This window comes from Chlorocebus sabaeus, chromosome 16 (genome assembly GCF_047675955.1).
Source record: "Chlorocebus sabaeus isolate Y175 chromosome 16, mChlSab1.0.hap1, whole genome shotgun sequence".
In the NCBI taxonomy this organism is placed as follows: Eukaryota; Metazoa; Chordata; class Mammalia; order Primates; family Cercopithecidae; genus Chlorocebus; species Chlorocebus sabaeus.
The window spans coordinates 71,339,553-71,367,345 of NC_132919.1; the positions used below are offsets into that span (position 1 = coordinate 71,339,553).

The 27,793-nt window shown below is 57.8% G+C and overlaps 1 protein-coding gene across 4 annotated transcripts in view; it reads right to left on the reverse strand.

Annotated features, from left to right (window-relative positions):
• Positions 1–851: 851 nt before the first annotated feature.
• Positions 852–27,793, reverse strand: part of RARA (retinoic acid receptor alpha) — a 49,494-nt gene continuing 22,552 nt past the window's right edge. For 2 of the 4 annotated variants that reach the window (XM_073005333.1, XM_073005332.1), the window contains exons 2-9: positions 27,228–27,767; positions 10,325–10,473; positions 8,881–9,022; positions 6,528–6,688; positions 6,071–6,247; positions 4,003–4,207; positions 3,095–3,253; positions 852–2,508 (exon numbers count right to left, since the gene is read on the reverse strand). In XM_073005333.1, the coding sequence (XP_072861434.1) occupies positions 2,291–2,508; positions 3,095–3,253; positions 4,003–4,207; positions 6,071–6,247; positions 6,528–6,688; positions 8,881–9,022; positions 10,325–10,473; positions 27,228–27,405 (1,389 nt within the window). In that variant the 5' untranslated portion in view covers positions 27,406–27,767 and the 3' untranslated portion in view covers positions 852–2,290. Of the gene's footprint in view, positions 2,509–3,094; positions 3,254–4,002; positions 4,208–6,070; positions 6,248–6,527; positions 6,689–8,880; positions 9,023–10,324; positions 10,474–15,967; positions 16,672–17,220; positions 17,505–27,227; positions 27,768–27,793 lie in introns of those variants that run through there. The other 2 variants (XM_073005335.1, XM_073005334.1) reach the window with 2 other exon arrangements.

Sequence of the window (27,793 nt, forward strand, 5' to 3'; positions counted from 1 at the left end):
TTCTTTTTCTTCTTCCTTCCTTTCTTTCTTCTTCTTCCTTTTCTTTCTTCTTTCCTTTTTTCCCTCTTTTCTCTCTTCTCTTCTTCTTCTCTCTCTCTCTCTCCTCTTTCTTTCTCTTTTTTGAGATGGAATCCTGCTCTGTCGCCCAGGCTGGAGTGCAGTGGCGTGATCTCAGCTCACTGCAACCTCTGCCTCCCAGGTTCTGCCTCAGCCTCCCGAATAGCTGGGATTACAGGCGCCCACCACCACGCCCAGCTAATTTTTTTTGTATTTTTAGTAGAGACGGCGTTTCACCATGTTGGCCAGGCTGGTTTTGAACTCCTGACCTCAAGTGATCTGCCCACAGCCTCCCAAAGTGCTGGAATTACAGGCGTGAACTACTGTGTCTGGCCTCTTGTTAGGTTTATATGAGTCCCTGACCCCAGCTCCTGTGCCATCTGTCATTGCTGTTGTGATGGTCAAGGCTGGACCCAGCCTCTGGCTTTCTAAGGACCAGGAATGTCTAGGGGTGGGTCCGGCTTCCTCCCTCAGACTGGGGGTTCCCTGAAGGTGGGGGCAGCTTTCCTCCTCTCCCCTCCCACTCCCAGACTGGGGCTCCTTGACATGGGCAGTGGGGATCTCCAGACTGAGGGCTTCCCAAGGGGCAGGACCTTCTCCTTCTCAGCATCTCCAAAGACCCCAGCACAAGGTAAGCCTCAGAAGGCAGCTTGGAAGGGTGCCCTGGCCAGCCCCTTGGCCCCAGTGCTCATTCCTGACCATCACAGGCCCAGAGTACATGAGGAAACCCATTCCGAGCCCCCAGCCCAGACGCCAAGAGGAGGGGGTGGAGGTAGCAAAGCTGGAGGCATGTGTAGAATAAATAGAACTTTATTCTTTATCCAGTAGATCTCAGTGGAAAGCCCAACAGTAACAGGTGCACCCACGGGCTCCAGGGGAAGGGCCCCAACCCCTGGTGGAGGTCAGGGCAGAGCCGGCTCCCGCAGCCAGGGGTGCAGGGGTGAGGGGAAACCCCCTGTAGGCCCGTCCTGCGGGGTAAGGAGGGGGCACGGGGATGGGACAGGTGGGAGGTGGGGGGCAGGCCAGGGAAATGGAGGAACTCAGGCCAAGTGTGTGTCGGCCCATCTACTGTCCAGTGTGTGTGTGTGTGTGTGTGTGTGTGTGTGTCTGTGTGCGCGCACGCATGTGTGTGGGTGTGTCTCGGGGGCCCTGTGGGGGTGCTGGTGGCTGAGGCTGGGGGTGGGGGCAGCTCAAGCCCCTGGTCAGCCCCTTCACAGTGGGGGCTGGGGGGCCTGGATGATGTGGGCCCTGACGGGAGGCAGCTCTACCTAGGAGCTGGGTCTGTGAACACTCCGTGTGTCCCGGGGCCCCTGCTCGGCCCCTGCTCCATGGCTCATGGTGGGTGCAGGCAAGTGCCAAGGCCAGGAGCCTGTCCTTCCAGGGCTACCCCACACCGTCCACACCCAGTGGTCAGGCAGAAGGAGAAAGGGGCTGGCAGCTTCTCCAGCGCGAGGGAGGGGAAGGCAGGCCTTGGAAAGTTAGTACTTCACAGTTTTAAAGAGAAAACTGAGGAGGAAAAGGCTGAGGAGGAGAACTGGGGGGCACAGGGACACGAAAGGAGAGTGGGGGCCCCTTCTGAGCCACTCCCTCCCCCGGACCCACCCCCTCCAGCTCTGGATCCAGCTCCCCCCAATACACAGCACAAATTCCTTCAGTATAAATGTGCTTAAAATGAAAATTCTTATTAAAAAAAATCAAAACCAAAAAAATTAAAATAAAAACAAAACCAGCGAGAATTAATACCTGGGGTTGGTACGGCAGGGTATGTACAGGGGGAACCCCCCGCCCCTGTCCCACCCCCTCTGTCACCAACCAAGGCAGGGGGGAGGCTGAGGTTCCCCAGCTGGGGAGCAATGGCTTGTGAGTTCTGAGGATGGGGGAGCCAAGTCCTGGCGTTTGCTGGTGATGAAGATGTGGTGAGCTGGGCAGAGGGGTGTCCTGATGAACACGAGGCCCCCAGGGGACCCATCCTGAGACCCGGGACCAGGGCCTCACTCAGTTCCCGGCCTCGGCCTCTGACGTCAGCCCAGGCTGTGGGAGCAGGCAGTCCACTGAGGGCCCAGGCCTCTGTCCAAGGAGTTGCTGCCTCCTCCCTCCCCGTCCCCCAGGGAAGGTCCCCAGTACTGCCCGGGGGGACAGGTGGGGGCAGGGCTGGCAGGGGTCACATGGTTGGTAGAAAGGCAGAGAAAAGCCGGGGCGGAGGGCGAGGGCTGTGTCCATGTGGCGCGGGCGGTCACGGGGAGTGGGTGGCCGGGCTGCTTCTGTTGGAGCTGGGGCTGAGGCTGGGGCTACAGCTGCCTGGCGGGGGGGCCAGGCCACCCCCGTCCCGCCCCCCGCCCCCCGGCTGTCCGCTCAGAGTGTCCAGGCCCTCTGAGTTCTCCAGCATTTCCTGGATGAGAGGCGGCATGGAGCCCGGGATCTCCATCTTCAGCGTGATCACCCGCTCAGCCCCTGCGGGAAAGGAGGGGCAGAGGTCAGCACACCGGGCCAGCCCTCCCACCCCCGGCCCCAGCAAGCCTGGCTCCAGGTGGGAAGATCAATACTACTGATATTAGCTCTTTCTTGGGATTCAGTTCTTGGACACGAGCCAGCTCTCTTAGCCCCCAAGTCCAGAGGCTGGTGGCAATGGGGCAAAGTGGTCCTGAACTCTGGTTCCAGGGCCAGACTGCCAGCCTGGGCTGGACACCAAGTCCTGCCTTCCTCTATGCTGTGCGCTAGGGATTATCCTGACTCCTCTGTCAACACTATCGCTATCCCTGCCCCTCAGAAGGGAAACTGCAGCTCGGAGCTGTTCAGTGACCCGCACAAGGACACACACCCATGTGTCTGGTTCCAGAACCATGATCTGAACTACCACAAGGCGAGTGACACCGGCAGGCCACGAGGGGACAGTGGAGTCACTAGGGGACCTCGGCCTAGACACAGATGGGGACAGGTGTCGTATTCTCCTGGCACAAAGACACAGGGTGCTGGCTTGGATGTGGGGGCCTGGGCCAGGCGTTGAGGGCCGGCACCCCTCCAGGTCTGGGAGCCTCACCCTTGGCGCTGATGCTTCGCAGGTCAGTGATCTTCATCAGCATCTTGGGGAACATGTGGGGGCGGCTGGGCCTCCGCTTTCGCACGTAGACCTTTAGCGCCTCCAGCAGCGGCTCCTGCAGCATGTCCACACGGTCAGGCTGCTCCAGGTCCTGGCGGTCTGAGGAAGCAGAGCCACCCCCTGAGCAGCTGGGAACACAGCTGCACCCCCAGCCTCGGCCACCGGGGGGCGTGCCTGCCCAGGCCATGGAGGAGGACAGCTCGCAGGCGCCTCCCCACACAGGGCAGGGCACGGGGTCTCTGCTGCTGCAGGGGACAGAGGCCCTTAAAAGGGAGTAACGGGCTGAGGGTGGTGGGGTGCCCCAAACCCTCCCTATGAGCCCAGTTCATGGGATGGGACCCCAAATGGGCAGTGTCATCCCCAAGCAGGGAGAGGGTTCCCAGGCAGGCTCCCACTCCCACCTGTTATTCTGGAAACCAGATGAAATGGCAGAAATCACAATAAAATAGCAACTAACACGCACTGGAGCTCGCTCTGGCACCTGCACAGGGTGTTACCACCGTAATCCTCCCATCAACCTCATGAGCTAGAGACCGTTCCTGCCCCCACTGTACAGAAACGGAGGCCCAGAGAAGTTCAGCAACCCGCTCAGGTTCATGCATCAGCCAAGAAGTGACCCTGGGAGGTCCGACCCTCAAACCCTCACTCTTAACCTCCCTAGAAGGGGTGTTGCCCAGAAATCAGGAACAGGAGTCCAGGCCCCACACGGCCCCCTTGCTGTGTAGCTGTAGACCAGATCCTGCCCTCTAGAGAGGCCTGACAAGAGGCGGCCTGAAAGAGTTCCCTGGAAGACTCCGGGGCTACACTCCTGCCCCAGGCCCAGTCCCTAGACCCAGGCCCCTGCCCACCTCCGCAGATGAGGCAGATGGCGCTGAGCAGCCCCGTCTCCGCATCGTCCATCTCCAGGGGCAACAGCTGGTTGGCGAAGGCAAAGACCAGGTCGGTGAGGGGGCCGAAGCCAGCGTTGTGCATCTGGGTCCGGTTCAGGGTCAGCCCGTCTGAGAAGGTCATGGTGTCCTGCTCGGGTGTGTACCGCGTGCAGATTCGCAGGATCTGGGTGCAGAGGATGCACGGGTTCAGGGACTGAACCCCACCTACTCCGAGCACTCGGCACCAGCACTCCTGGAGGATCACCTGGCAGGCGGCCAGAGCAATGCTGTCTGATAGAATTTTCTACAATGATGGAAAGGTTCTATGTCTGCACCATCCAATACCTCAGCCACCAGCCACATGCGTCTATCGAGTACTTGAAATGTGGCTAATGCAACTGAGGAACTGAATTGAGTTTAATTTTAATTAATTTAAATTTAAATAGTCACATGTGGCAAGCAGCTACTGTACTGGACAGTACAGGTCCGGGTCATCCTGCCTCCATGCAGAGAATTTAGGAACACTGGGCTGCTGCCTACAGCTCCCAGGATGGGGCACACAACAGGTGCTCAGTAAACGTGTATTGGCTTGAACTATGTTGTAGGAACCCAGATCGTGCCTCCTGCATCCAGGGCATGGGGATGAGAGCCCCTGCAGGCAGCACAATCTAAACCTCCCACCCATCACCCGCCTCAACATAGAGGCATCCACAGGGAAATGACAGTCTGCCAGGCGCCATGGCTCACACCTGTAATCCCAACACTTTGGGAGGCCGAGATGGGTGGATCACCTGAGGTCAGGAGTTCGAGACCGGCCTGGCCAACATGGTGAAACCCCATCTCTACTAAAAATACAAAAATTAGCCGGGCGTGGTGGCGGGCGCTTGTAATCCCAGCTACTCAGGAGGCTGAGGCGGGAGAATTGCTTAAGGCAGCGGTGGCAGGCTGCAGTGAGCCGAGATTGTACTACTGCACTCCAGCCTGGGTGACAAGAGTGAAACTCCATCTCAAAAAAGAAAAAAATAAAAGGAAATGATAGCCTCGTCAAATCCCAGGTTCCCCACCCTGGAGGTGACCAAAAGGGAACAGGTGGACTGAGCCCTTGTCAGGGAGAGCCGGAAGGAGAGCGCTCCCTCCAGCCTAGGCTTTGGTAGTTCCCACTGCCTCTTCCTGCCCCCACCCCCTGCATCCAGCCTCCAGCCCAGTCCACCCACGGGCTCACTGAGTGCCCGGCAGTCCCCTGAGCTCAGCACGGCCTCACAGCAGCAAGTCTTTCACTTCCTGCTCCTGAGTTAGGGTTACCCTCTCACCTCCCCCTCTACAAACTCCTAGATGTCACCTCCTCTGAAACATCATCCTTCAGGCCCAAGCAGTCATGAGCCCTCCCCCCATCTCCAGGTAGCATTGATCACAGTTTTGCAACCTCTGTTGACTTATCTCTTGCCTCACATGGAAGGTTTTCAAGAGTGGGGATGGTGGCGCGTTCACCGCTGGGTTCCTGACACCCAGTTCAAACACTGGCCAGAGGATCCTAGGTGAATCTTTCTAATTTTTTGCAGAAACAAGGTCTCACTATGTTGCCCAGGGTGGTCTTGAACTTCCAGCCTCAAGCGATCCTCCTGCCTCACTTGGTCTCCCAAAGTGCTGGGATTACAGGTATGAGCCACTGCGCCTGGCTCCTAGGTGAATCTTTATTACTGGCTAAATGGATGGATGGATGGATGGATGGATGGATGGGTGGATGGATGGATGGATGGGTGGATGGGTGGATGGATGGGTGGGTGGATGGATGGATAGATGGGTGGATGGATGGATATGTGTGTGGGTGAACAGGTGAGCTCCTGCACATCTGGCTGCTAGGTGGCTGAGTGGACGGGGAGATGAGTGGACAGGTGGACACATGGGGAGAGGAACGGCTGACATTTGGACGGTGGGCATTTGGACAGGTTGACTGCAGACAGACATTCAGGAGGGTGGCTGGCTGGCTGGAAGGCCATCTACCCAGGACACAGGGGCAGTGCCTGGGGGGCAGAGTGCAGACCCTCACCAGGATGTCCAGGCAGGCAGCCTTGAGGAGGGTGATCTGGTCGGCGATGGTGAGGGTGGTGAAGCCGGGCAGCTGCTTGGCGAACTCCACAGTCTTAATGATGCACTTGGTGGAGAGTTCACTGAACTTGTCCCAGAGGTCAATGTCCAGAGAGACACGTTGTTCTGAGCTGTTGTTCTGGGGGAGGAGGGAGAGTGAGGGCCTTCTTCTCTATGGCACCCCTTCTCGGCCTGGTTCCAGCCCCCACAGGCCTGCCCTCTACCCAGCCTTTACTTCCTGGGAGCTCCTTAGGAGGAGGCAGCAGCGGGAGGGAGAAGAGAGGGAAAGGGAAGGATGCAGAGATCCAGCCAGGGGGGAGGAGGAAATGCCTGGCACAAGAAGGGGTGCCTCAGAGGGGCCCGTCCTGGCCCTGCGGCCCAGGGCACATCCCTCCCTGCAGGCCAGGGGAAAGCCATACCGTAGTGTATTTGCCCAGCTGGCAGAGGGCAGGGAAGGTTTCCTGGTGCGCTTTTCGCACCTTCTCAATGAGCTCCCCCACCTCCGGCGTCAGCGTGTAGCTCTCGGAGCACTCGGGCTTGGGCACCTCCTTCTTCTTCTTGTTTCGGTCATTTCTCACAGCTGTGGAGGGCAGAGGGGGTTAGAGGGCAGCTGCAGGCTGCTCAGGGCCTCGTCCACCCCCAGCCTGACAGAGAGCTGCCAGCTGCTGAGGAGGTCACCCCGGCTTGTAAGCACGCGCACACAGCACGCATTCACAGGCAGGCAAGGCATCGCCACACACTCCAGCCCTCCATGCCCACCCAACCCACACAGCAAGTTCGGCCCCAGAAGCCCCATGAGCACAGCTGTGGCCCTGCACACACACCCCCGCAGCCAGCCGAGTGCTGTCCCCCACGCGTCTACTCCAGCTCACACTCCAGGCGCCGGTGTCTCCCTCCTCGGTGCTCCGCCGCCTCTTTCCCCAGGAAGGTCCTTCTCCCACCTCCACTCACCCAGCCCTCCCAGCTGCAGTCTCCCTGGGGGTCCCTTGGAACTGGCTCTGAGCAGCTCCTGGGGCAAGTGGGGAGTAGGGCTCCCCAGCCTGAGAGTGGGGGGCCCGGCAGGGAGAATCTCTTGGCCCATTAGCTGGGGAGCTGACAAATCACCAGGGGCGCTGAGCCGCACACACCACTCGGCTTTAAAGAAGCGATGGGGTCGTTACCAGCCGATTATCCCAGACACACAATCACTCACAGGGCTGGTGGTGGTGGCTGCTGACGAGGGAGGAAGGGAGGGTGGGGGAGGGGCTCAGGGAGGGGGTAGCGAGGAGGGGGTAGCTGGCATAATTTGGAGATCACTCATGTCGATTCTGCAAATTCAATAAAGTGCAGGGGAGAGAAGGGAGAGGGAGAGGGAGAGTGGGGGGATAATTTGGGAAGAGAAAATTGCAGCTGTGACAAGACGTTTATCATTCGGAAGCTTTAATTCTATTGAAATGGCAGCTGCTCAGCTCCAGGGCACAGAGCAGCCGGGAGAGGGGGAGTTGGTGGTGGGAGGGAGAAGGGGAGTTGGTGGGAGGGAGACGGGGTCCCCACCCTGGTCCTTCTGCCATGAAAAGAGCAGAAGGTGGCACAAACAGAGGGAGGAGGAGGTGACAGCCCTTAAGTGAAGGGTTCCAGGCTTGTGGGTCTCGAGTTGTCACCCACTCTTGCAGCAGGACCCACCACTTCCTGGGCTCAGGACAAGGCACCCCCAGCCTCCTGTGGCAGGACACTCCAGTCCCCTCCTTTCCTGTCTGGGGCTCTTCGTCCAACAGTCAGAACCATCTCACCCGTGCCCCCTCCCCACTACCCTCCCCACAAAGGGCTGGGGGTCCTGCAGCCCCTCCCCCATCCCATCCCCCAAGGCTCAGGCTCCATGGCAACGGCCACGCAGACAAGGAGGCGTCTGTCAGCGTCATTTATCTCTGACATCATCAATCACCGGTCACCAGGGCAACACCCATGATTCAACACAAGAGGGTCTCCCTGTCCAGCCTTTCCTTCCCTCCCTCCATCAGGCCTCAGCTGAGCCCAAAGTGGAAACCCCGTTTCCTCTGGGATCTGAGAAGTCCCAATTCTTTCTTCCAACTCTGGATCCCAGGCTTAACTAGACAATGGCTTCTGGATCCTTGTGCCAGCCCCTCCACCCCCCATACACACATAAGTCCAGCCAAGCACCCCTCAGAATTCAAGCCCCTCCCCTAAGACTCACAATCAGAAGGGACTAACTATGCCTCTGAGCCCCACCCCAAAGCCAAGCAAGGCCTGGAAGAAAGCCATCCTGGAGCAAGCACACATGCACACATGCGCAAAAGCACACACAGCCAGACGCGCAGAAACAGGAACGGTTACACACACACGGCCCTGCAGCACAGACCTGCCCATGCACACACAGCCAGACACGCAGAAACAGGAACGGTTACACACACACAGTCCTGGAGCACCGACCTGCCCATGCACACACAGCCAGACACACAGAAACAGGAACGGTTACACACACACAGTCCTGGAGCACCGACCTGCCCATGCACACACAGCCAGACGCGCAGAAACAGGAACGGTTACACACACACAGTCCTGGAGCACCGACCTGCCCATGCACACACAGCCAGCCAGACTCGCAAACAGGTCCTTGCAGCTACACACAAACCATCCTCAACCGTGAGCCCGCACACCACGGCATGCGTGTTCATGCAGGTGCACACACATCCACAGAGCCCTGCTCCCTTGGTCTTTAGGAGCACCTGAGGCCCCAGCTCAGGCGGGACTCGGCTCTTGCCCCATGGCACTCACACTCCTTGGACATGCCCACTTCGAAGCACTTCTGCAGTCGGCAGTACTGGCAGCGGTTCCGGGTCACCTTGTTGATGATGCAGTTCTTGTCCCGGTGACACGTGTACACCATGTTCTTCTGGATGCTGCGGCGGAAGAAGCCCTGGGTATGGAGGGGAGGGAGTCAGGTTGTCCACACCCACAGTGGCAGCAGTGCCTGGCTATAGTCTCAGTCTAGGGGAGGAGGGCCAGGCCAGCTGCTACCCCCAAGCCTTTGCCCATCGCAGGCCAGAAAAGCTGGGGAGAATGATTCACCTAAAAGGATCCTCCTCAGGAGAATCCCAGTACCCGCCTCAACGCCACAGGATGGGCAGGAGTCTTCCCCCAACCCACAGCACACATCTGACTCCTCCCTTCCAGGGAAAGGACCTCAGGGCTGCTGGTGAGTCAGAAAGAGGAAGACATGGGGCTAACTGGGAAATAGCCAGGAATCTGGAACCCACAGCCCTGAACTCAGAACACAGGAAGAGAAGACAAGCCCGAAGAGGCCAGGAGGCAGATACACGGGCTGGCCAGAGAAATGGAGGCGAACACACACATGCACTCAGGAGCAAGGCAGAAAGATGCGAGTTCACCGAGACAGGCGTGCGCCGGCCCATCACAGACAGACCCAGGCTAGCCAGGGGCTCCACATACAGGCTGACCAGAGAGACAGGCGGACAGATGAAGAAGAGACCAGGAACAACCAGACAGGACAGGCAGACACACAGCCTGAGGCCTTGTGCTTTGCCCTTGACCTCTGTCCCACACCTGGGGATAGCTACTCCAGGCTGAAGAGCAGCCCAGAGCTGCAAGGCCCAAAACCTGTGCAGATTCTGAGCCCCAATATCTGGAGGAAGAAACGCACACAGAGGCTCAGGCCCCAGGGAAAGGAGGAGAAGCTGGGCACAGGGCTGCTAAGGACAGGGTACACCTGCACCCTGGCACCTAACGTGAGGGTGGGGAAATTCAGCCAGACACCGGGGAGCCCACAGCCCGGGCACCTGAAGGGGAAGCCAAGGCACGGTGCCTGCTCCTAACTGCCTCCTGCCAGGCTGCCATGGTGAGGTTCAGGCAGGGCCGCCGAGGGAGGCCTCCTGGGTCCCCAGCCAAGAGCCAGTCGGCAGCCAGCTCACCATGGTAACCTGGGCAGCGGTGGCAGAGCAGGCATACGCCCTGCCAGCTGGAGGATGGAGAAAGGGAAAGGAGCTGAGGCAGGAGGGGACCTCTGGTTTGAGGGAGGCCTGCACATTTATGGGGCAGGACCTATGGTAGGTGTCCCTGCTTGTTGCCAACTTCCACAGAAAAACAACAGCAGCAACTTCAGGGACACCCCCCACCCCAACTGCACACTCCCAGGACACGGAAGTGGGGATATCCCACTGACCTCATCAAGCTGTCCTTCCCAATGACCCCTTCAACTCACCTTGCAGCCCTCACAGGCGCTGACCCCATAGTGGTAGCCTGAGGACTTGTCCTGACAGACAAAGCAAGGCTTGTAGATGCGGGGCAGAGGGGGCGGCGAGGGAGGGCTGGGCACTATCTCTTCAGAACTGCTGCTCTGGGTCTCAATGGCTAGAGAGAGAAGAGGGGAGGGGCAGTTAGAGACCTAGGCCGCCATCCTTAGTACCAAGCTCCACCCTGCCTCACAGTCCCTCCTAAGAGCCTCTCCCAGCCTCACCACTGCTGGCAGGATTCAAGTCTTAAGAAAACTGGGACTCCCCAGCCAGACTCAGGGAAGGAGGCTGCCAATGAAGCCTCCAGCGCCCCATCACTCCTCCGGATTCCTAGGACCCACACCTTCAAAACCACAAAGAGACAATGATAAACCATCAGATTTGTATGTGTGCCGTGACTGTGCTTGGGGAGTAGGGGTGGGGGTCACCCTGACTCTAAAGCTCTTGCCCCTGGGCGGCCTGGCCCCGTTCTCCCCCGAGTTAGGAAGGAGTTAAGGCTTGAAGAGGAGGGAGGGAAGAGGACACAAGCCGGGGGCAGAGGAAACTGGGGTCAACAGGATATTCAAAGCTGGCCACTCCCCCGCCCCCTCTGCTTCCGCTCCCCCCTCCACCCCATTCTGCCAGCAGCCACAGCCCCTCCTCCACCCAAACAATCCCAGGGCCAAGGACCCAAGGCAGGGGGTGCAAACAAGAGTCACAAATGCTGGGCAGAGCAGGAGGTGTCTCCCTGAGATAGGCAGGGAGACACCCTGAATACAGGGAGAAGAGTCCCCGGGGCCCCAGAATCCCATCATTCTGGGTACCCCCCATCTGGGGAGAGACGGCATGACAAAAGGGGGCCTGTTCCCATCAATGCTCTGTCTGTCTGGCCTCAGTACCATGTCCGGGTTACTACCCCTCCCCTTCTGTTATTCAGCTCCAAGAGGGCAGCCAGGAGGGGTGACCCAGACAGCAGGGGCAGCCCTCACTGGCCAAATCCTCCCCAGTGCCTGGCTCCATGCCACCCATCACTGTAGGCAGAACAGGGCTGGGTTGGGCAGGGGCTATCTGTGTCCAAAGCCTGGGCAGCTAAGGGTGTTGGGTGCAAGATAAGAACTATGACTGAGGCAATCCCAGATTCCCAAGGGGCCACCCAGCATCGTCCTGAGGCCTACCACGTTCAAGTCCACTTGTCCAGGGCCAAGGATGGATGAGGATGCCTCCCCAAGTAGACAGATCCCTGCCTCCTCCCATATTCCACAGTCCTACCGAGCCCTACCCCAAACTCCAGCACATGAGACTGGCTGGCATTTAAAGGTGCCCACAGCGCCTGGCCCAGGCACCTTACAGACATGAGTCACATGGCCCCAAATCACATGGCCCTAAAGTTGGGGCACAGGGGAAGGACGCATGGGAACACCAGGGGATGACTCTGTGCTACCACCCTCCGCCCTTACCTGCAGACACAGGGGGCGCTACCAGGCGGCTGATGACAGGGAACTAGGCCAACAACCTCAGCAGGGCTTTCCTGGCTCTTAGTAGTACCTGGGCACCACTTCCTGGCCAGCCTGGCTGACCAGCACTGCTATGGCCCCTCATCCCCTTCCCTGCCCCGAGACCAGCCTGCAGCAATGGGACAGTTGATGCCCACACCGCCCCCAGCTCAGCAGATTCTCTCCTGACCTCCCCCGTCTCCCCCCGCCCGCCCCCACCCCCCCATCCCCGTCTGCTCCTCACCCCAACACCAACTGCCCTGGCCTGGTTTTCTCCCACCTCATTCTCCCCAGGCCAGACAAGCAAATCAGACAGGCTGAGAGGCCTGAGAACAGCTGCTGGGGGGGGGGCGGGGTTGGGGGGCCTGGGTGAGGCCAGGAGGCAGAAGGGGTGAGCCACAAAGGAGCCCTTTGTTGTGCTAACTTTTTCCAAGACGTAAAAGCAGTAACAATAGACAATCCAGACTGGCGGGGGGAGGGGGATCAAGGGCAAGGGGGTATGTGGAGGGCTGGGGGGACCATGGTCTAGAATCTCGGTGAACACTCCGACCAGCAGAGGAAGAAGGCACTGACTTCCCCACCCCTCCTAATCCACCGTTCGCCCTGGGCTCCGCCTCTCCCAAGGCCCCACTTCTAAAATGAAACAGACGAGAGGGAGAAAGGACTGAGGGAGGTTTGGGGCACAGAGTGGGGTGTCAGGAGGGGAGCTAGGGTATGGGGAGTCATGGGGGATACCAGAATGAGGGGTAAACAGCTCCAAGGCCTGCGACAGACCAGAGGGTAAAGACCCATAAAAACGTGGAGCTGAAGCAAAGTCCAACAGAGGGTGTTACGGAACTGAAAGAATGTGCTTTTTAAAATCATTTTTTGGCAGAATGGGAGAGATGACCAGAGGCGAGGACTACAGTTTAGGCTAGGCAAGGCCTCCTTTTAGCCTACCCAATGGCAGCTTGGCTGCCTTGGAGGCTGTAACATAGCCTGCCCCCTACCTCCAGCACATCCCCACCTGTCACCCAGGTAACCCAGCTCTGAGGTTTCCCTGCTCTGCCCTTTGAGCTCAGAGCTCGAGGCCCCACCTCCCCAGGCCTCCAGCCAGCAACCCAAGGAGGTGAGTTACAAGGACCAAGGCGGAGGTGTGGGGGACTCCGGAATCCTCACAACCTCTGCAAGAGTTAGGACACAGCCATAACTCCCTGCACACACAGGTGGGGCCGGGAGGGACACCAACGCGGGAGGGATTGCCCGGGCCTGGCCCCTCCCTGCTGACCTCCCTCCCCAGAGGCCCAGCCCACCAATCTCTCCTCTTCCTACAGAAGGACTCAGGCTAGAGAACCACACCTTCTCAGCTCAAAGTTCCAGCGCCCCACAGAGGACTGGAACTGACCCAGGAAGCCAGGCGTCCCCTCCCGCCGACGCTGCCAGGGTGCCCCTCCCTCGCTCCCCATTCTGGTAGGGCGGGCGGCGCAGAGCGCTCCACTCCGGATTCCCCACGCCCCCGAGCCGTTCGCAGGCCCGCACAAGGGGCCGGTTTCCTGGAGGAGATCAGCAGGAAATCAGCCGGGCCCCCGGCCAGCGGCTCCCCTCCCAATCCAGCTGGCGCCCGCTCCTCCGCAGCTCCCCTCGCAACCCCTGGGGACGGTTGGGGAGGGGGCGTAGGGCCCTCTGTACCGCCCTTCCTCCTCCCGGGGAGAGGCGGGGGTAGCTCTGGTTGTACCGCAGCAGCGGAAGAAGGCCCCTAGCCCAGCGGCCGCCTGATAAGCATCTCCCCCTCCCCCAACTACGGGCATCCACGTGCTTCACATTCTTGGACGTCTGGGAGCGGGCGGAGGTGTGAGTGGCGGAGATTGGTGGGAGACAGATGGGGAGCCACATCCTGTACACCCCCCTTGTCCTCTAATGCACCGAAATGGGGGCTCTGGGGAGGGAGGCAAGGTCCCTAGGGCCCTGCAGAAACCAGGAGGCCACCTCCTCCCACAGCCAACCTGCTCTTCCTACCTTCAGTGGCAGTGAAGGGGGAGTGGAGCATTCCCCAAGAGGGGGCTGGAGGCGGCTACAGTCACCAGAGGGCTTCCACACACCCAAGGGGTCCCTTCCAAGGTGGGGGCGTTGGCCCCACATATTCTAGATGGAGTCTAGTTGCCACCCTCAGACTCCAGGTCCTTCCTGTGCTTCAAGGCAAGCCCCCAGACCCCCATCACTGCCAGCCCCACAGCCTCAGGACGAAAGTTCACTGAGACCTCACTGACTTACATGCACACCCACGCTCAGACTATGGGAACTGGGAGCCCAGGTCTCTAGGTCTACTACCCCACCCCAGCACGGGTGTGGGGACAGGTCTCCACTTCCCCATGTCCAGTGGTTTAGGGGAAGCAAGGCTCACCAGTACACTGCCTGTCCTACTCTCTGTGATCCTCCTCCCCCTCCAGTTCTGGGCCAGGAAGAGCTGAGCTGTTCCCATGGGCTATGAAGAGACAAGGGCTGGAGCCCAAGGTCTCAGATCCCAGCTTCTCTCCAGCCCTCTGGAGAAGGTGGCCAAGGCAGTGGAAGGGGTGACTCTGGCAGCCCTGCCCCAACTATCCCCCTAGGCGAGGGGGGTCTTGCTCCAGCACTGGGAGAATGAGAAAAAGGGTCCTAGAGTCATCCTCTCACTCTCTCTTCCTCCAAAGTCAACGGTCGGTCGGTCGATACCCTCCCTCCTGTGTCTACAGCCACACAGCAGATTCAGCCCTGGAGGCAAAGGTCGGGGGCAGGACAATAGGAAAAGCTGAGATAGAGGTGGCTCTGGGAGGGCAGAGGTGGGCTGTCTGTCCATCTCAGGTCTCTCTTCTCCCAGCAAGAGGGGCTTCAGATGGTGTAAGTCCTTTGCCCTTCAACCTTCTCCAATCTGCCAGGCCCCCTCGAGACCCACTCCACCCCTCCTCCCTGGCAGGCAGGAGGGAGGCAGCAGGTCTGGGAAAGTGGGAGATCCTCCAGGGAAGAGCTTCCCCTCCAGTGAAGAGCCCAAAGCCCAGTAGGGGAAGAAAACTGAGCCATCTAACAATAACCCACCTTGTGCCTGCTCCCGCCCACCCAGTGTACACTGCCTCACAGCTGTGCAGGAAAATGCCCAGGTGTACACCCTGGTGCGCCGAGCTCCTGAGTGTGCACAGAGCCCTTCCTCCCAGAGGAGCTTGCACCCAGGCATGGGGCAACAAGAAGAGCAGGTGACCAGGCTGCCAGGATGCTAGGATTCTCATCAATGCCCCTCTTAGGAAGGGGCAGCCCAGGACCTGGCCCTATCCCCAAGTGAAGTCAGGGTAACAAAAGGACTTGGTGGCGGAGCTGGGAAGGGATGCAGTCCTCATTTCCAGAGCAGCCCCAGACCCACAAAAACAAACTCATCCCCCAGAGAACAAACCGGATTAGGATTAGGGGGAGAAGGATTCTTCTCACCAGAGCAGCTTCTCCCCTCCACTCCTGGGGATGAAAGCCTCAAAGATGACAGCCAAGTGTCTGGGGCCAGGACAACACTCCCACAAGGACCCAGTGCCCCTTGCCAAGATGGAAGGTTTGGGTGGCAGACGGGTGTCTGATGAAGTTGCCCCTTTCTGCCACACCCCACTGTCAATACCAAAGATATCGAGGGCTCCCCTGACACCCACTCTAATGACGCAAGAGCAAGGGCTGGGGGCAGCAGCTGTCGCTCAGGAAGGGGCTCTCCCTCGGGCTTTGGCAAGTGTGGGATCTGGGGAGGCGGCCCCTCCCCCGGGAGCAGACAAACCGACACAGACAGGACCTTTACCCCACCCTCCAGCCTGCTGTGAAGCTACTGGATTCCAGGCAAGAAGATATAAACTGGGGGCAAGGGGCTTGGGCTTCATTTCTCTCGGAAGAAGTGAAACAAGAGATGAAGGAATGTTTCTTGAAAGAAGGAACCCTCAAAGTTTCTCAGCCCTAATCTAACAGAAATTGCACTCAGGGTTACTGGGGAGGGGAGTGCTGGGGGGAGGGTTCAGTTGTCCAGCAAGGGCAACATCGATTAAGTGAAAGGTAGAGACAAGACCTCCACTGCACCCCGGGACTCTCACGCCCGAGTAGTAGTGGAAGCCCTACCGCCCACTCCCACCCCCTACAACAGCAGAGGGAGAGGCCGGTACGTACAGTGGTTTGAGCCATTCCAAAGCGGAGTCCGGAGCGGGGTGGAGTACGGACCCGGGGCGGGGAGCCCCTTCTCTGGGAGCAAACAGGCCCGGTTCTGGTTATAAAAATCCACCACTAGGAAGGGGTTAGGGGTGGGACCCCCCACTTCTACACTTTCGTACATCTTCCCCCTCGAAGGCAAGAGGTCCGAGCTGGGAAGTCCTGCGCGCCGCCCCCGTCACTCAGCCGGCGGCGCCATCCGAGCAGAGCAGCTGGGGGCGAGGAGACGTCCCCTCACCCCGACTGGTGACCCAGGCAGGGGGGCGCCCCCTGCCCTTAAGTCCCCGCGTCTAAGTCCGCCGGCCGCTCCGCCAGTCCCGGTGAAAAGCTGGGAAGTTGTGTGTGCTGGGAGCGGGGGGTCCCTTGGCTCTCCCAGAGAAGCCTAGCGGGGCCCGGGAACTCAGCGGCTTCACCTCGAGGGGACTCCTGTCTAGAGTCTCGTGGCGTCCGAGGCAGAGTACCGCGGCTCCCCAAGTCCGCAGGCCGGGGGCGGGATCAGCGCGGGGCGGGGGTCAACGAGCACTTCCTCCTCCCCGCCGGGGATCCGGGGCTTCTCCAGGGATCTCGTGGCGAGGATTCCAGGTGGGGGTGGGGATCCCGCGCGGTTCCACCTCCGCCAAGCCAGGGGCAGCCGGCGGCTCGCTCGGTCTCCGGTGGTGCGCGCCACGGCCCCCCCACCCCAGCTCTACGCGCCCCCTCCCCTCCGGGTACCACCCCCTTTCCTCCACTCCGCCCCGTCCAGGCACCGCCCCTGGCTTAACCCATTCCCAGCGGGTCCGGCTGCAGTGGGAGAAACGCAGGGAACCTAGAGGGAGAGGCGGCATGTGGACGGGCGAGTAGGGGCAGCCTGGGAAGGGGGAGGAGAGGAGAGGAGAAGGAAGGAGGAAAGGTACCAGAGGAGGAGTACACAGAGTACAGAGGGAGGCCGAGTACAGGGAGAGGAGGGGGCTGCGGGGGGGTACAAGGACGGAAGAGAGACGGGCGTCTTCCCTTGTCCCAGTTCCGGCTCCCAGGCTCCCCCAAGGTTTGGTCAGTCCCTGGCCGAGCGATGCCGTGGTGGAGGAGGTGGTGGGGCGGGGAAGAGGGGGGTGGTCCCGGTGTCCTCCCCTTAACACACACCCCCACCCAAGCCGGGCCTCATTTGCCTAATGCAATGCGGCTGAACTCTCGCTGAACTCGCCTGGCGGCGCCTCACCTCCGAGTGACCCACCCACCGCTGCCCATGACATCACCCGCTCGCCAGCCCGCCCGCGGGGCTCGCCCGCTAGCCCCCTGCCCGGCCGGACTGGGCCACCTCCCCCGGAGACGCGGAGAGCGGCGGCGGGAGGCGTAGGGCCGGGGCGCGCGGGGCCAAGTGTTTGGCACCCGGGTGTGACATTGTGCAGCTCGGACGCTGTGTCGGAATGAGACACCGGCTTGTGTCATTGTCTGTGACATCATGTGTGACTACCCGGAACCCGACGCGGCAGCGCGGGTGCTGTTGGCACAAACACAAGCAGAGAGGGCTGTCCTCCCCACGCTCTGCGTGCTTCCGGCGAGCAAAGCCCCGCCCAGGGTGTCTCCCAGCTGGGGAACCAGTATCGGCCCCTGGTGCACTGTCCAGCTCTGGAGAGAGAAAAGGAGGAGCTGTTGCCTTCCAGTTGACTGCTTCATCCTGGAAACCCTTGGGATGCACGTTCCACTGGAAGAAAGACCTAGCTTGGGCAGGTCCCTAGAAAGAGGGGATACCCCTGGAGGAGCGGGTATCCTATTACCCCCACTCTCTAAAAGGAAGGGTGGAAATGTACATGCTACCCAAGGATATTCTTCTAGAAGAAGCCTGGCTTTTTATATATGTTGTCATTTTATCCTCACAGCAACTCCAAGAGATAAGTTTTACAAATAAAACAGGTCTTAGCAAGGCTATGTGGGTTGTCCAAGATCACATTACTACTAATAAAGAGTAGAGCAGGTATTTGAACTTCCTGCTGCCAAAGCCCATGTTCTTACCAAGCTAGGCTGATTCAAGGTATTTTTCTGAGCACTTTCCATGTGGACACCCTGGAGAACGTGCCCTTGTAGACCTTAGGGAGCAACAGCCATTAGGCAAATAATCACTATATACACACACAATTGCAAACTGAGATAAATGGTATTATGCTCTGGAGAATTAACATAGGTACCTAATTTAGGTTGAACTAAATTAGGGAAGAACTCAAATAAAACAGACCTACCGTAAGAGAAAGTTTATAAGTTAATCAGGCAAAGAGTAGAAAGGAGTGTAGTTCCAGTTAAAGGGTGAGTCTGTGCAAAGGCCCTGGGGTTACAGAAGTTGGTGAGTTAATTGAAGGAACTGGCAGAAGGCTAGGATGATGGAGCATAAAATTCAAAAGGAAAAGGTACATAAGATCAGGCTGCAGAGGTGGGCTCAGGCCAGACCAGGGGGGGCCTATAGGCCTCAATAAGGCTTTTGGATTTTATCCTAAATGCAAGGAAAAGCCATAGAAAGGTTCCAAGCAAAGGAAAGGTAAGATCAGATTTACAGTGTAAAAAGATCTTTCCAGCAGTTGTGTGAAGAATGGATTATAGGAGGGCAAGAGAGACCAGGTAAAAGCTACTGCAGCAGTCCAGGCAGCAGACAAGGGCAACTTGGCCTAGGAAACTAGAAGTGCTGATGGACAGAGGAAGGTGGATTCAACAGATATTTTAAAGGTGGTACAATCAACATGTGGGGGTGGGGTAGGGGGGTATGGGAAAAGAGGTAGCAAAGAGACTTGTGTGTGGCTTATGCATCAATGAAGTTCCTGAGACTGCAAAGCAGAGAAGTGCACTGGGCTGCGGGACAGGTGGGTGTGGGGCCCTGAAGTGCAGTCAGGGCTGCAGATGGAATGCTGGGGTCTGGGGGCAGGTATGCAAATCTTGACAGTGGATGAGACCAATGGGGAAGAGGACGGAGTGCTTCCATGCCCTCGGGATCTTTCAAATGATGGAGCAAGGCCCTGTGCTCACAGCTGCAAGGTGCTAAGGGACCTAAGACTCTGTCCCTGCCATCAAAGACCTTGTGGTCAGGAAAAGATGTCCCAAATGGTTACAGCTCATGGCAGGAATGGGAGAAGCAACTTTATGGTAGAGAGATGAGTGTTGTTAAAAAATAAATAAGGACGCAGAGGCATTCTAAGTAGGGAGGCAGAGTGTGGCAAGGAAGGGGGAACATCTGTGAAGAGTTCTGGGAAGAGGCGGTATTCAAGATGTTCCTTGAAGGATAGATAGGATTTCCGGAGCTGGAGAGGAGAAGTTAGGGCAAGAGGCCCGTTCTGGGCAACAGCAAGGTCATGGGGCAGGTCAGAGCAGAACACAGTGTCCTGGGGCAGTGGGAGAAGTGGGAAACAAGGAAGGCTCTGGCCTGCAGCTGGGGTTGGGGGCCTCCGGTGGCAGCTGTCTGCAGGCCTGGGGCCCCACCCTGCTCAGCCTTATCCCTCCCTCAGCTCCTTCTCAGGGCTTTGCATTTAGTAAGCCCTCAGCAGGTGTGGGCTGAACTGGCCCCCACTTGTGCCAGGCAGGGCCCCCTCCTTTCCCCAACCCCATCTGGAGGGGACAATAAACAGGAAATCATGAGGCCCAGTGCCAGGTGGACACTGGGTCCCAGTACAGAGTGGTGCCATCCCCCAAGACAGTGCCCAGCTCTACCCTGCCCCTCAGTATCACAGCCTTGCTGGGTACGTGAAACTCACCAAGGGCCTCAGCAGGAAGTGGGCAACCATGGCCTAACAGCAACTCGCCCAGTCAGGGAGAGATTAGAAGTTTTGCTTTTTTAAAAAAAATTTTTATTTATTTATTTGAGACAGAGTCTCGTTCTGTCACCCAGGCTAGAGTGCAGTGGTGTGATCTTGGCCCACTGCAACCTCCATCTCCCGGATTCAAGCAATTCTCATGCCTCAGCCTCCCAAGTAGCTGGGATTACAGGCGCACACCAGCATGCCCAGCTCATTTTTGTATATTCTGTAGAGATGGGGTTTTGCTGTTGCCCAAGGGTGGTCTCGAACTCCTATGCTCAAGCAATCCTCCCACCTTGGCTTCCTAAAGTGCTGGGATTACAGGTGTGAGTCACTGTGTCCAGCCAGAAGTTGCTTTAAGGAGGAGGAAACATTTGGAGAGAGCTTGGGTGACCTGCCCAAGGCCACACAGGAAGAACTGTGCTTTAAGACTCCTGCCCATGGAGGGCCCTTGGTCTGTGTGCTGGTTGAGGTTTCCAGCAACCCAGAAGTCAAAATGGGGAGGGGAGCACCTCTATTTCTGACAGCCAAAGGTTGAGTGGCCTCCAATCTACCCTGGGAGGCCCAATCCTTGGCTGTGCCCCAACTCCACAGAGGAGGAGGAGGAAGAAGGCACTGCCCCAAAATGACTTAGAGATGGGAACCACTTCCTCTTCCCACAGACACTACTCCCTCAAAGGGCAGTCGGGCCTGCACTGGTACAGCCCCATAGGTGACAAATCCCTTGGCATGGGGTAGACACAATACCTCGGCCCTGACCCACCTAAAAGGAAGATGGGCTTCCTTCCCTGAGTCCCCTCCCCCGGGCCATGCTGGGATCTTGTCCAGAGGGAATCTGTGCATTATCCTTGCTGGGAGATAAAAGGTGAGGAACCCCATTTTCATTAAAAACTCCATGTCATGGTCTTTTGGCTGACTCTACATTTCAGACTCCAAAAAAGGCATTGCTAGGCAGCACTCCCTCTGCCTGGGCTGTCCCTCCACCTGGGCTGTCCCTCCTATTGTCCAGGGAAAGAGTGGGAAGCTGGGAAGATGCACAGACTGCAACAGGGAGGAAGTGGCAGAGCATAGGAAGAAGGGAAGGACACAACCTCCTCCTTTCTGGGCTCACCCAGACCCTTGGGCGTTCTCCAGTCTCTAGGCATATGAAGCAAATATGCAGCCACCCTCTTGGGGCTCCCATCCTCAGCTCCTCTGTTGATGGCTTGCAACTTCTTTGCTTCCATTCACAAATTGAAACAAATTAAGAATAAGAACTGTGGCTTTTACACTTTGTTCCTTCAGTGTCTGTCTGGAGATCGGGGGGAGGGTGCCCGCTGAGTTCTGCACTCTCGTGGGCTACAGCGGGCAGATTTGGGGGTGGGGATGGTATGAACAGATTGTATCCACAGCTTCCAGGACAGGACCGAGATCTGGCCTAGGCCCCTTATCTTTCTTTCTCTCCAACCTTCAGGATCCAAAACAGAGAGGAGGGGGTATGGCTTGTGCCTTCCGACGCCCCCTACCGGGGAAAGGTAGGTTCTAAGGCAGAGAAAGGGCCTCCGCAGTGGGGAAGGGGGTTTCAGTCAGCACTAAACCCCACCCCCCACACTTCCCATACCCAAGAGTGTGCCCCACAATCCCCTCTCAAAGCCGCCTATCTGGATGGTGGAAAACAGCCCGGCTTTACAATCCTACAGTCATGATTCTGCAGCACTTTAACCTCCCCCAGCACTGTGTCCTCTGTGTAAGTGGGGATAATGTCCCTCTTCCAGGATTGCAGGGATTACAATTTGTAAAACACAGACAAAGCCTCTGACACACAGTAGGTGCTCTATAGATGTTAACATCCCATTCTCTCCAGCTCCCACCTACAAAGGGCCAGGTCCCTGCTGGGTGCAGTGGCTGACACCTGTAATCCCAGCACTTTGGGAGGCCAAGAAGGGTGGATCACAAGGTCAAGAAGATCAAGACCGTCCTGGCCAACCAACATGGTGAAACTCCGTCTCTACTAAAAATACAAAAATTAGCTGGGTGTGGTGGTGTGTGCCTGTAATCCCAGCTACTTGGGAGGCTGAGGCAGGAGAATTGCTTGAACCCAGGAGGCGGAGGTTGCAGTGAGCCGAGATCGCGCCACTGCACTCCAGCCCGGGTGACAGAGTGAGACTCCATCTCAAAAACAAAACAAAACAACAACAACAACAAGCCAGGTGCAGTGGCTCACGCCTGTAATCCCAGCACTTTGGGAGGCCGAGGCGGGCGGATTGCAAGGTCAGGAGATCGAGACCATCCTGGCTAACATGGTGAAACCCCATCTCTACTAAAAATACAAAAAAATAGCAGGGCATGGTGGCAGGCTCCTGTAGTCCCAGCTACTTGGGAGGCTGAGGCAGGAGAATGGCTTGAACCCGGAAGGTGGAGCTTGCAGTGAGCCAAAATCACACCACTGCACTCCAGCCTGGGCGACAAAGCGAGACTCCGTCACAAAAAAAAAAAAAAAAAAAAAAAAAAATTAAAGAAACAACAATAGGCTGGGCACGGTGGCTCACGCCTGTAATCCCAGCACTTTGGGAGGCCGAGGCAGGCGAATCACCTGAGGTCAGGAGTTCAAGACCAGCCTCAACATACAGAAACCCCATCTCTACTAAAAATATAAAAATTAGCCGGGTGTGGTGATGCATGCCTGTAATCCCAGCTACTCAGGAGACTGAGGCAAGAGAATCACTTCAACCTGGGAGGCGGAGGTTCAGTGAGCTGAGAGATTGTGCCACTGTACTCCAGCCTGGATGACAGAGCAGGACTCTGTCTCAAAACAAACAAACAAAAAAAAAAGAAACATGTTCAGAGAGGTTATCAGCAAGTCATAAGTGACACAAATGTCCAAGTTGTTGTTTTTGAGACAGGGTCTTGCTCTGTCACCCACCAAGCTGGAGTGTAGTGGCGTGATCACAGCTTACCGAAGCCTCAACCTCTCAGGCTCACGCGATCCTCCCACCTCAGCCTCCCGAGTAGCTGAGACTACAGGCGCACTACCACACCTAGCTAATTTCTTCTCTTTGGTAGAGACAGGGTCTCACTATGTTGCCCAGGCTGGTCTCAAACTCCTGGGCTCAAGGCCCTACCTCGGCCTCCAGAAGTGCTGGGATTTCAGGCATGCGCCACTTCACACAGCCAGTGTCTAAGTTTTATTATCTTTTTTTTTTGGGGACAGAGTCTCATTCTATCCCCTAGGCTCCTCCACCTCCTGGGTTCAAGCGATTCTCTTGCCTCAGACTCCCAAGTAGCTGGGATTACAGACACATGCCACCTCGCCCAGCTAATTTTTGTATTTTTAGTAGAGATGGGGTTTCACCATGTTGGCCAGGCTGGTCTCAAACTCCTGACCTCAGGTCATCTGTCTGCCTTGGCCTCCCAAAGTGCTGGGATTACAGGCATGAGCCACCGTGCCCAGCCCAGTGTCCAAGTTTTAAACGCAGCACTAAATGCCTTCTCCACAGCCCCCAGTCAGACCCCTTTGCCCATGGAATTCCCAGAGTGAACAAAAAAGGCAGATCAGTTCTCCCCTCCAAACCAGAAGAAAGGTAAGAACCCAAACCAAGACCACTACTCTTTAAACACTCTATGCCCTAAGTCACACCCCCTCCCAGCCCCAACATACAGACAAGCTGACTCTCCCTCCTCAGCTCTGGATTTAATTCCCCCAAAACACACTCAGCTCTCTAACCCTCTCACCCAATACACACAAGTCATTAATCCCCTTCCCAACACACGCCCAACCGTGACCCCACCCCCAAAACACACACAGCCCTGACCCGTAGTGCACACAGAGTCCCAAACCTCCACAGTAAACGCTAGTCTTCAGAGACCAAGCCCCAGGGGCCGGTTTAGGGGGTGGGGAGAACCGCTGGACCATCTCTAGGGCTCCCGCCCTGACTGCAGCATAACAAATACCCTCCCCACAGTGACCTGGAAAGGATTTCTTTTGGTCCCATAGGCTGCTAGGTCTCTAAAGGGCACACCCAGGCCACCTAATGTGCTACCTCCTCCCCACCTGGGGAAAGGGATGAAGGGGAAAGAGAGACCCCACACCTTTGTTTGGTGGGGAATGGGAGGAGGAAGCCTCATCAGCAAGGATTCCTACAAAAAGGGTGTGAGCGGACCAGGCTGTACCACTGCTCCTGCAGGAACGGAGGACCCTGGATTGCCACCTCTCCTGCGAACTGCCTCACCCTCAGCACCAGCCCTAAGGCCAGGCGAGCAGGAAAGGCTAAACTGCCTCCATCTCTGAGGCCAGGCATGTGATACTTTTATCTGCCATGCTTTTCTACCCAAAGCTCAGGAGCTCTGTCCACCAGGCAGCCCCGGCTCTGCAGGAGGGAGATACCAGGCTCCCTCAGACCCATGGCCACACCTTGTCCCAGAGATGAGGAAGGTCAGCGAGAAGCCCAGAAGCTAAGGGTCTGGGCAGCAAGAGAAGCTGTTGTTGTTTACCAGGGAGAGGGGAGGGGCAGGGAAACCAAAAGGCTCCCAGAGGGAGGGGGCAGGAAGGGGGCATTGCCTAACCTGGGTGGAGAAAGTCAAAGAAGGCTACACTTGCCCGAAATGTGGGCACCCCACCCACATTTGGGGAGAAGGTTACCAGGATGGGAAGCCTTCCCCACCCACCTCTGAGAAAGAGGAAGAAGCTTGCAACATTGAGGGGAGGGGAGGGCAAAGCATTTGCTCCCTCTGGCCAGGATGGGCAAGGATGGGGCCATGCCCCTGCCCCCACCTCCAACCCGCCAATGAGACCAGGCTCCAGATGGACAGAGTGTCTGGGAACTCTGTTGCCATCACCTGGGTTAGGACAAGTTGTCCACAGGCACCAGGTCGCAGGTTCCCAACTCCTCCCCCTTCAAAAATCCTACCCTGAGCTGGATGCGGTGGTACATGCCCATATCTCCAGCACTTTGGGAGGCCAAGACAGGAGGACTGCTTCAGCTCAGGAGTTTGAGACCAGCCTAGGCAACACGGTGAGACCTTGTCTCTACGAAAAATAAAAAAATCAGTCTGGTGTCTGGTGTGGTGGCACGCACCTATAGTCCCAGCTACTCAAGAGGCTGAGGCAGGAGGATGCCTTGAGCCCAAGAGTTCAAGCCTGCAGTGAGCTATGATCATGCCACTGCACTCCAGCCTGGGAGACAGAGTGAGACCCTATGATTAAAAAAAAAAAAAAAAAAAAAAAAAAAGAAAGCAGGGCAAGGTGGCTCACACCTGTAATCCCAACACTTTGGGAAGCTGAGGCAGGCAGATGACTTGAGGCCAGGAGTTCAAGCCTGGCCTGGCCAACATGGCTAAACCCTATCTCTACTAAAAATACAAAAAAAAAAAAAAATTAGCTGGGTGTGGTGACATGCACCCGTAATCACCAGCTACTTGGGACGCTGAGGCACGAGAATCGCTGGGAGGCGGAGATTGCATTAAGCCAAGATGGTGCCACTGCACTCCAGCCTGGGCGACAGAGCAAGACTTCATCTTAAAAAAATTAAAATGGCCAGGCACGTTGGCTCATGCCTATAATCCCAGCACTTTGGGAGGCTGAGGCAGGTGGATCATGAGGCCAGGAGTTCAAGACCACCCTGACCAATATGGTGAAACCCCCATCTCTACTAAAAATACCAAAAGTAGCCACGCATGATGGCGTATGCCTGGAGTCCCAGCTTCTCGGGAGGCTGAAGCGGGAGAGTGGCTTGATCCTAGAAGGCGGAAGTTGCAGAGAGCCAAGATCGCACCACTGCACTCCAGCCTCGGCGACAGAGCAAGACTCTGTCTCAAAAAAATAAATAAATAAAAATAAAACCCTACCCTGTCAGGAAGCAGACACTCTTCTAGTTCCAGTGATCCAACTCCAGAATATAAATCACAGTCCCTTTAAATGCAGTGAATATTCTACAAAGATACACCGACACATTCCCCAGCAGCCCCAAAGCCCAGAGGCTGGCCTCTCCCCATCACTAACACAGACTACAGGACCAGACCAGAATCAGAGTCCCCCGACTCCATCCATCCCATACTCCCGTATGAGGTGCAGAGAAGAGACAGCAGAACCAGAAGACGAAGGTTTGATAAGGGGTGGCAGGAGAAACTGAGGCCGCACCTGTCTGCCCCCTGGCCCCAGGGCATAAGAGGTGGGGAACATAAAGAAGCACAGACATAAAGTCCCTGCTCCTGGTGGCTGCTGGAGCCTGGGAGGGAGGGGGCCACAGCTAAGCCAGAGGAGGCAATCCAGGAAGCAGTGGTGGCAGTGGGCAGCCAGCCAGTGCGGGCAGTGAGGCGCCCAGCCAGGGCCTGCCCCAGGGACAAAGAGACTCCCTGGCTCCGGGGACAGAGTGCTGCCCCCACACTGAGAAGGGGGCACTGACCCAGCCCAGTCAGGCACATAGGGCAGTGGTGCCAGGCAGCTTGCCAGCAGCCATGAGAGGGGTGGTAGGTGCCCAGGGCAGGGTGTGCAGTCCCTGCTGGCCAGGAGAAGTGGGGACACATTTCCCAGGTCAGCAGCTGACCGCCCAGCCAGCCAGCAGCCCACGGCCCATTCTTCTGCTTCCACCCCCTCCCGTCCCAGGCCAGGCCCCGGCTCCCTCCTCCCCCCAGCCCTGGCCTGGCGCCCAGCTGGGCCCTGGGGGCCAGAGTTACTGTAAGCGGCCTGGCAGGCCCCAGCCCTGGACTCTGCCAGCTGGCCATAGCTGCCGCCACCTCCCACTACCTGGCTCGGCCAGCGGCGAAGGGTACTGAGACCCCTGCCCAGCTAACGAGTGACCCCATGGCAGAGGGTGGAGGCAGAGAAAACACAGGCCCTGCCAAGACCATGCATGCGTCCGAGGCCAGAGTCCAGGCCAAGTGTCCCCTCCTGGGACACTCACCCTATCCACCCAGCTAGACTGCGGGCCCCTCCCTTTCATCCTCCCCACAAAGGGAAGCACATCCTAGCATGGCCGGGGGTGGAGCTGGCAGGGGGAGAGGTGGGGTTCCAGCCAGCCTTCCTCGGTCTGCTCCTTCAAGCCCTCCCTCAAGCCCGTTGCCTCAGAGGCACTGAGTGGGGGTGGGGCGTAGGTGGTGTGCCGCTCTCACTCTAGGTAGAGCTGCCATTTCCATCAAATGTCAAGAGGTTTGTTTACCCACCTCCAGCCTGTGTGTCCAGTCCTTGGAGCTATTTATAAGGCCCCAACAGCAGAGCACAGAAGAGGGGTGCGAGGGCCACTGCAGGCCAGAACAGCATGGTTTCATCTCCCCCTCTGCCACCCCCAACTTCAAACACAGCCACCATGATTGGCCTACAGGCCATAGGGTTTTCATTTTCAAGACCTCAAAGGATGGTCAGCCCAACTGGAGAAGACCTTGCCGCTCACCATGCCTTCAGCTCACGGCAGAACAGATGTGTCCAGAGCCCAAGCTCTGAGGCCTGCCGCCCTCCACAGTTCCCTCCCACCCCACCCCACAACACCCAGACTTACTGGCTGGGGATGGTGTGCTATATCCACTAACTGGAAGCTGGTGCTGGAGAGTGGTCAGAGCGCCTGGCGGAGAGAGTCCACCCAGCATAGGGGGGAAGAAGAAGGCGTAGGGAGGCACCGGGTACCCATTGAGGTGCCCGCCCCCAGGTGTCGGGCAGGAGCTGCTGTTGCTGGCCATGCCAAGCGGCCACAGTCAGAAGGGAGGCAGACAGTCTGGCAGGGGGCTCTGGTGGGCTTCAGACCACCCCTCCTCGGGGCATGGGGCCTGGGCCCAGACGGGGTTTGGGTGGTCAGCCCACCCGCCCTGTCCTGGAGCTGCTGTCCAAAGAGGGCGGGCTAATCTCAGTCTCCTGGAGCCCCCACCCTAGCTGGGGGCCAGGTGGGTTGGGGGATGTCTCAAGAGCCGGTCCTTTGGTCAAGCAGTTCTGTGGGCTGGCACTTTTCCTGGGAAGGTCCAGAGCTGGCCTTCAGGGCACCAAAAAGGATGCCACTTCTAGATGGGCCCCAGCTAGGTGGCTGAGGGGGCCATGTCCTGTGATGCTGCAGAAAGAAGAAAGATAGGTGAG